This window comes from Nuphar pumila, chromosome 15 (assembly GCF_984573655.1).
Source record: "Nuphar pumila chromosome 15, dmNupPumi1.hap1.1, whole genome shotgun sequence".
Lineage (NCBI taxonomy): Eukaryota > Viridiplantae > Streptophyta > Magnoliopsida > Nymphaeales > Nymphaeaceae > Nuphar > Nuphar pumila.
In genome coordinates this window covers 78881670-78889741 of record NC_143263.1, presented here as the reverse complement: position 1 = coordinate 78889741, position 8072 = coordinate 78881670, and the positions used below count along the sequence as shown (strand labels likewise).

At 40.1% G+C, this 8072-nt stretch overlaps 1 protein-coding gene across 1 annotated transcript; it reads right to left on the bottom strand.

Moving 5' to 3' along the window:
- Positions 1 to 3565: 3565 nt before the first annotated feature.
- Positions 3566 to 5034, bottom strand: LOC149815701 (zinc finger protein WIP6-like). The gene is made up of 2 exons (XM_089990615.1): positions 4780 to 5034; positions 3566 to 4045 (listed from the first exon to the last, which is right to left on the bottom strand). The coding sequence occupies exons 1-2, from the start codon at positions 5032 to 5034 to the stop codon at positions 3566 to 3568; spliced, it is 735 nt and encodes a 244-aa protein (XP_089846741.1).
- Between the last annotated feature and the right edge of the window lie 3038 nt (positions 5035 to 8072).

Below are 8072 nucleotides of genomic sequence, written 5' to 3'. Positions count from 1 at the left end.
TATAGAGGGGGTTTGGGAATCAAGAACCTCAGATTGAGGAGTATGATTCTCATCATAAAGCAGAGCTGGCTTGCACACCAACATGGGTCCTCGTGTGCCAGCATTCTTCTTGCTAAATACGGGGGTGTGGAATCATTGGTTGGGGTACTCCCGTGGGTCAGCAAGCAATGTCAAAGCTTTATCGATCATGGATCCAAGCTTGGTCTACGATTTTTTCTATTAATGGTCTTGTTGACTCGTAGTCCCAGTTCTTTGGACGTGCCTTTGCTTCGAACGACTCTTTTCATGCTAAAGGTTGGTAACCTCTCTCTCCTTTCTTCGAGGGTGGACCGATTCCTGACAAGCCTTATCTGGGGCAAGGGACTGACTCCTCGATCTCGTTTCCTGGCATGGCTTATTCTACACGATCGGGTGTAGACTGACAACTTCCTCAAATCCATGGATTCCATCTTTCGAGTAAATGTGTATTGTGTGAGATGGTCGAAGAATCTGCATTTCACCTATTTTGGGAGTGCACTGTATTTCAAAGCATCTTTAAGGTCACCTGAAATAAGCCTGCGGTCAGCGCACACCAGGAATCGTTTGCAAATTACTTGCTGTGGGGTCCTCAACCTGTATGTTAGTGTAACAAATGATGGGTTATTTGGCAAACTTGGCTTCTCTCGTCCTGGTGGGCCATTTGGATGACCCGCAACAATGTCATCTTTCAGCATATTTCGATGGTTTTTAATAAAATAGTGAACCTTATCTTGGCAGACGTGTATGCCATTCTACGCATCAACCTTCATGAGCTTCAGCGCAATCAACCTCCATCGCCACCTCCTGAACCTGGGTGACGATTGTCGATAAACTGTATTTGTATCTTGCTTTCTTTTCTGGGCTTCTTGGCTTGTATTTTCCGGCAGGTTCAATGTTGGTTGAACCTGTTTTTCGCAATGTTGATGGCTATAGTTCGTCTCTCTCTCTCTCTCTCTCTCTCTCTCTCTCTCTCTCTCTCTATATATATATATATATATATATATATATATATATATATATATATATATATTTGGTGCTACCGAAGGCATTGAACTATTGAGTATAAATCACTTTCTTTTTATATTTATATATTTTTTAAAATTTGATCATGGATGTGATCTACATGGTTTATTTCGTAAAAATGGGCTATTGTGTCATATAACCATGTTGTTTAAGGACTTCAAAAATCAATGATCCACAATGCGCTAAAATTTCATGACTGAAAAAATCATTATTAGATCCAAATAATGCAATCTAACATTTGAAATTTGAAGCTTAGCTAACAAACTATACTGAATGCATATATGGTGTCAGATTGAATCAGTAAAGCTTGAGCCTATGATTTCCACCATAATAGGTTCATGCCTTCAATAACACATAACAATATATATATATATATATATATATATATATATATAGGGAAATTGAAATATATAGCAAAATATGTAAACAGACATGAACTAAGATTTTCATAGGGGTTTTTGCAAATCTAACCTTGCATACACATTCAACATAGATCATTTGCTTGGAATTGCTTATTGAATCATCGCAAGCTGATCAAGAAATGTGATTTTTTATGCTTGCATAATTATATGAAAATTTCGAGCCATTGATTTTCAAGCCTTAAAAGATTCTTTTGTACATAATAAACGGATGACCCAAGAATATGTTTCCATAAAACCATGCATGTAGATAACATCCATATAGTGAAATTTTAGAAAGAAAATAAAAAAAATTATGAAAATCTCGGTTCACACCAGTTTACATATTTTAGTTATCCATATATATATATATGTGTGTGTGTGTGTGTGTGAGAGAGAGAGAGAGAGAGAGAGAGAGAGAGAGAGAGAGAGAGAGAGAGAGAGAGAGAGAGAGAGCATTTGCTACCCTCATGGGTAAAAAAAACTTTTAATTAGAACTCATAGGGGAAGTCGTGTTTACCGAATCTAACTTAATGAATGTGTTGAGCATGGTCAAAATAGTAGGAATTGACCCTTTGATTATAGTTTTTTGACATAAAAATATGTTTTTTTAATGTTTGAATATTTGATACATTGTAGGCCGTTGATTTTATAATCCTGATAAATCTATGTCAAAAAAACATGATCCAATAAATCACATCAGGGGAGTCATATGTGCAAAAAAAGAAAAAACAGTAAAAAATAAAAATATTACATTTTTTTTAATGGGGGGGTCCTTTACGTATGAGGGTAGCAAATATTACTTATGATTATATTAAAATGTTTTATCGTGTTTAATACATTGAAAATCAACAACTTACAATTCATAAAAATGATGGTTTAAAATAATATAAAAAAACATATTTGAGTCAACTTTAATACATGAAAACAATAAACAAAATATGATAAACATATATTCAATGGTTAGATTCTGCTTTTGAAGCTAGATCAAAGTAAATCAAGTGTGTATCACCCTAAGCTGTGATGGTACACCACCATAGAAGCAGTGTATATATATATATATATATATATATATAGAGAGAGAGAGAGAGAGAGAGAGAGAGAGAGAGAGTAAAGCGTAGGTGCTTGCAATGGGGACTTGATGGTTTTTTTGCTCTTTCGGTGTTTTTATCATAGTTCTGACCCCATAAATGTGTTGGGTATGGTTGATTTAAGAGGAATCCACACCTGGATCGTGCATTTTTTTTATAAAAAATGATATTTGGAGCCTAAAAAATTTACAAAATTTTTGGACCATTGTTTTTTCAAACCTTATAAAAACCCAACCATGTGTTGCAATCGAGCTTCAAGAGCTGATCCCTATAAAATCAAGTACATAAATCACAAACTAAAAAACTTGAAAAATCCATCTAGCACATGAGACAAGCACCTAAGCTCTCTCTCTCTCTCTCTCTATATATATATATATATATATATATATATATGTATATATATATATATAACAGAGAGACCTTAGCCAAAAGCCAACAGGCTTTATCCCGTACACCGTGCTGAAGTTCTTACCATGCAATCATCAATGTTTGCCAGTTTGTGTCCAAACGGAAGCAAGTTGCCTGCCTGCCCTTTAATTTGTCACAGTCCCAATTTTTGTGTTTATCAACGGCCAACCTGCTTCAGCTTATCACCTTGTCAGGTTGCATTTGCCTATGGGCCGGCAAGGCAACAGCGGTCCCATTAACACTTGCATCACAAAGCTGCAACTCAGCGCCAGGTCCTGTGCTGAAAGTTTCAGAGAGAGAGAGAGAGAGAGAGAGAGAGAGAGAGAGAGAGAGAGAGAGAGAGTTTTCTTGATGAAGGGACCCACATCATCCAATTGTTTACATGTAAAGAAGATTTAACTGGGGCTCTTGATGCATGGTATCAAGGGCTTTCTCAAGGAAGGGACCCACACCATCCACTTGTTTACATAAACAAAGGGATCCAAGGTAGGAGAATGACGAGTATTTTTGAGAAAGGAACCTTGCCATGCCCAACTTGTCTAAGCATGCTTAACTTGGTAGTCCTTGGGAGATCATGTTAATTTACCAATACCAATCAAACTCAATTGCAATACTAAATGTTTACAACTATGAAGTGCATGAGTAGTAATAAGAAGAGTCAGTCCCACCCCCACAACCAGCATCAGCATCATCGTCATCTTCATCATGATCATCATTGGCATTGCTATCGGTTCCGGTTCCTTGGGGTCCATGACCCGCTCCAAAGGCCCGAACATGGTCCTTGAGAGATCTCTTGTGCTTGAAGTCTGATCCACATATGCAGTACCAGAGCTTCCCACAGTTCTTCTCATGTGTCCTCCAATCCCCACGAACTGCAAGCTCCTTCCCACACTTGCAGCATGCGTAGGACTTGACCCCATGCTTGCGTTTGTAGTGGGTCTGCAGGGTCCTAAAGTCTTTTAGGGGCTTGGACCTTGGGTGGTCAATGTTGTTCTTGCAGCCCTGTGCACAACAATAGCAAGGCAGCTTGAGGGCCTCCATTGGCTTTATCGAACGCAGTGACTCTGGCCCAGTACGATATTGAGATCCATGGCCCCACATGTGCATCTGAAAACCAATAAAAGAAATGATTTTGGTGATACTTAGTTATCCCCATTGGTTGAATTGGTTTTGGACTATCTACACATTGTATATCTATAGTCCAGCAGCAGGAATGAAAAATGAAATGCAGAAGCAAATGAGAGCCACCTTCTAGGAGGTCCACTCTAGTACAACTCTCACATGGTAACACTCAACACTGGACCTGTTGAGGGTCCAAATTTAGCGGTTGATGTTCTTGTCTAATCAAAATTACTAGTTCATTGATTCATGACAATTTTTGGGTTGCAGGGTAGGTGTAGATCTACCAAGTTATCATGAACTACGATGTTTTGATCACCAACGATTCTGTATACAAAATTTCACGTGCATAGAAAAATGGAGTGGAATTGAAAACCTATTCCACTAAATTCTTCATTCTGGCTGAAAATAGCCAAAAGAATTAGCAAAATTGGATTGCTTGTCTCGTTTCTTGGCCCCTACCACTCAACCCCCAAATAAAAGAATTTTTTTTTTTCAATCAAAATGAATGGTTCAGGCCATTGTTTGGTGGAAAGCTCTTGAGTTGTCAGCATGAAAATGCAGGTTCGAATTCTGAGGGCGGTCATTTATTGCATAGAAGAAATCTGTATGACCGACCCTAGTATACCCCCTCCAGCATCTCGGAGTACAGGAGAAAAAGGAGAAGACTAGGTATATGGCCTTTTTCTTTTTAGGCTTTTTTAGTGGTTGTGCCGTTTCACCTGCATGTTGTTGTAGCGAGTGAATGTCTTGCCGCAGACGGTACAAGAGAACTGAGTTTGGCCAATGAGAATTTCAGCTGGGGAAGGGATCCAATACTGCCCATTGGCAAGCTTGTTGCTGCTCTTGCTCCCGCTGGTGCTGCTGCTGATGGCCTCACTCGTCGGACCAACATGAAGAGCAATGGTCACTCCACTATCACCAGAGTAGTCTTGTAGGCTGGTGAGATGATGATGATGATGGTGGTTAAATGGCATGAGCTGATGGTGAGGTGGGGAAGGTTGGCCAGGGGGGCTGAGTGTGAGAAGTACCCCTATGTCTTCATCTTCGAGTGAGAGATTGGATTTGGAGTGAGCCCAGGTTGAGTTAGGCATTTGGAGAGATGAACCGAGTGCTGCAATATCCAAACTTTGATTTATGCGTAGTATATTCTTTTGAGAGAGAGAGAGAGAGAGAGAGAGAGAGAGAGAGAGAGAGAGAGAGAGAGAGATTGGGGATGCAGGGAGATCGGTTGAAGTGGGGTTTTCTCAGGTGGTTCAATTGGGGGAATGCCCTCGGGAAGGGTTTAAGGGAGGTTTTAGATTGAAGGCAATGTTATTTGTTATCCAAGAGTATATATTTAGTTGGTACAATGAGAGAGAGAAACTGCACGTGCTGTGGATGGGGGTAGATTTTGGTGGGGTTTTGGGCCTTGGCGTGTTTGGGCTGTGAGCCGACAACGCACCGGCAATGCAGGGAAAGGCTCGTGCATGGGAATGTATACCATAACAATGTCATTCTCTTTACTCCCTAAGTCCCTCTTGTTCTCTCTCTCTCTCCATGAGTGATGAGTGCATCTCCCCAACAATCATAATGAAGACCGGTAGAAATGCTCATCTAATTCAATAATAAGTTAATCACCAAAGGAGCAATGTTGTCAGTATCGGCTGAATCGTTTGGCCAACGATTACCGATACTCAAGTGAAATCGTTGTGTTTGCCAAAAAATAATAAAAAAACATTAAGCTTCAATCACAATGTGATATGTGTTAAAACTATTAAAATAATATTTTGAAAATATAAAAAAATAATATTGTTTTACATTTATTAAAAATAGCCAATTCAAGGGTGATGCATATCGCTTTTCTACCAATACATTAGGTATAGGCCTACATGTCAATATGCACCACAGACAACATTGCAAAGGACAAAACAAAACTAAGTTTAGTGTAGTAAATGATTTGTTGTTGCATTCTTCCTCAAACCATGTAAGACCCGGTCGGCCGAGCAAGGTGGGCTCGAACCCCAGCCAAGCTCGATTAGTTGGGTCGATCTGGCACCACAAGAAAATCATGGATTAGCGACAGACTATATTCATCGCTAATCTGTCGCTAAGCCATCGCTAAACTGTTTAGCGATGAATTAGCGATGGATAGCATCTATCACAAAATTTTGCTCGCTAATTAGTGAAAAAACTTATCTATCGTTACTTTCGTCGCTAATTTGTGATAGATTAGCGACGAACATTATCTGTCGCTAAATTTTAAAAACAAAATAAAAAAAGTGATTCCTGTCGGGTGGTATTCCGACAACAATAAGTCGGACTTGTACTGCACTCGACAGGCATTGCACAAAACAACAACTCTGCTTCATCGTCGAACTTGTACCGTCCTTCATGAACCGATGCTCTCTGGCATCGCCTTCCTCCGTGAACCAACGTGCTCTCCGACGTCGGCATCCTCCAACGATCGTTATGCCTCATCATCGTCCTCTGTGAACCGGCGTCGCCGTCCTCCGTGAACCGACGTCGTCGTCCTCCGTGAACCGGCATCGCCGTCCTCCGTGAACCGACATGCTCTCCGGCGTCGCCGTCCTTCGTGAACTGGCATGCATGCTCTCCGGCTCGCCGTCCTCCGTGAACCGGCATGCTCTCTGGCGTCGCCGTCCTCCGTAAACCCACATGCATGCTCTCTAGCGTCGCCATCCTCCATGAACCAGCGCACTCTCCGACGTCGCCATACTCCGAAGAAGTCGGTTTAAATCGAGCGAGGTCGGTTTAAATTTCGAACGGAGAGAGGGAAAATTTCATGCTCGGTTTAAATCGAAAATTAGTGACAAATTTAGTGAGAGAATTTTTTCGTCGCTAATCTATCGCTAATTAGCGACAAAAAATTTCTCTCGCTAAATCCGTCACTAAAATGTTTTCTTTTATTGAGAATTAGCGACAAAAAAGTGGTGTCGTTAATCCGTCACTACTTAGCGACAGATTCATGAAGAAAGTTTTCTCTAGCTAATCTGTCGCAAATTTGCGACGGAAAAAATCTCTCACAAATTTCCATCGCTAATTAACATTTTTCTTGTATTGTGGGTGACTCAGTTTGAAACAATTCGAAGAAAAAAAATATTAGAGGCCATCTGAGTCGTAGTTTGACCGACTTGGACTGGGTTGAATCAGATTGAGTCAGCCTGATCGACCCGATCTAAACCCAGATTGGGTCAGGACCTCCTAAGGTCCAACTCGGTTTGGATCAGCCTGACCAAGTTTGGTCAGATTATATATATGTGACAAGAATCGAGCGAGGCCTTGTAATGGGCCTGAATTGAACTGGATTTGGGTTTAGTTTGATTCAGTTGGTCTGAATTGGTTTAGGTTGGACCAAACCTAGTTCAAACCCAAATTAAACATGGTCTGGATTTATTTTGTAACTAAGCAGATTAGTTCTAGATTCAGATCAAAACTGAACGGGATCCAGTCAAGTCTATCTTTGATTAGAACTAAATTGAATCCAGTTTAGTTTGTCCTTGACTAGAACTAAATTGGATCCAGTTCAGTCTGTCCCTGACTGAAACTAAATTGGATCCAATTCAATTTATTCCTGACTGAAACTAAACTAAACCAAACCAATTCAGTCTGTCATTAACAAAGACAGAACTGAACCAACACAATTTGTTCACAATTATAATAGATTGGGATTAGTCCAGTTACACCAAACTGAATATGAATCCACATTATTGAGTGAGTGGATCTGATATGAGAGTTCTGTAGGGTCTAAACCCAAACCCAATTGGGTCTAGACTAGGTTCAGTAAACCTAGTGTACTAAACTCAAACTGAGCCCAATCTGACCTGAGTTGAGTCAAATCATATTGTAGTAAGTTGAAATGATCAAATTACCTTTATATGTGTGTCCTGATATCAAATTAGTGAAATGGTTGTAACTTCACACCCGAACTCAGAATTAAGTGTGATTTGGTGTGTTAGATTCTTGTCGTAGAGAGGAATCAACATGTCCTATGGTTCTAACTAAACAATAGGCA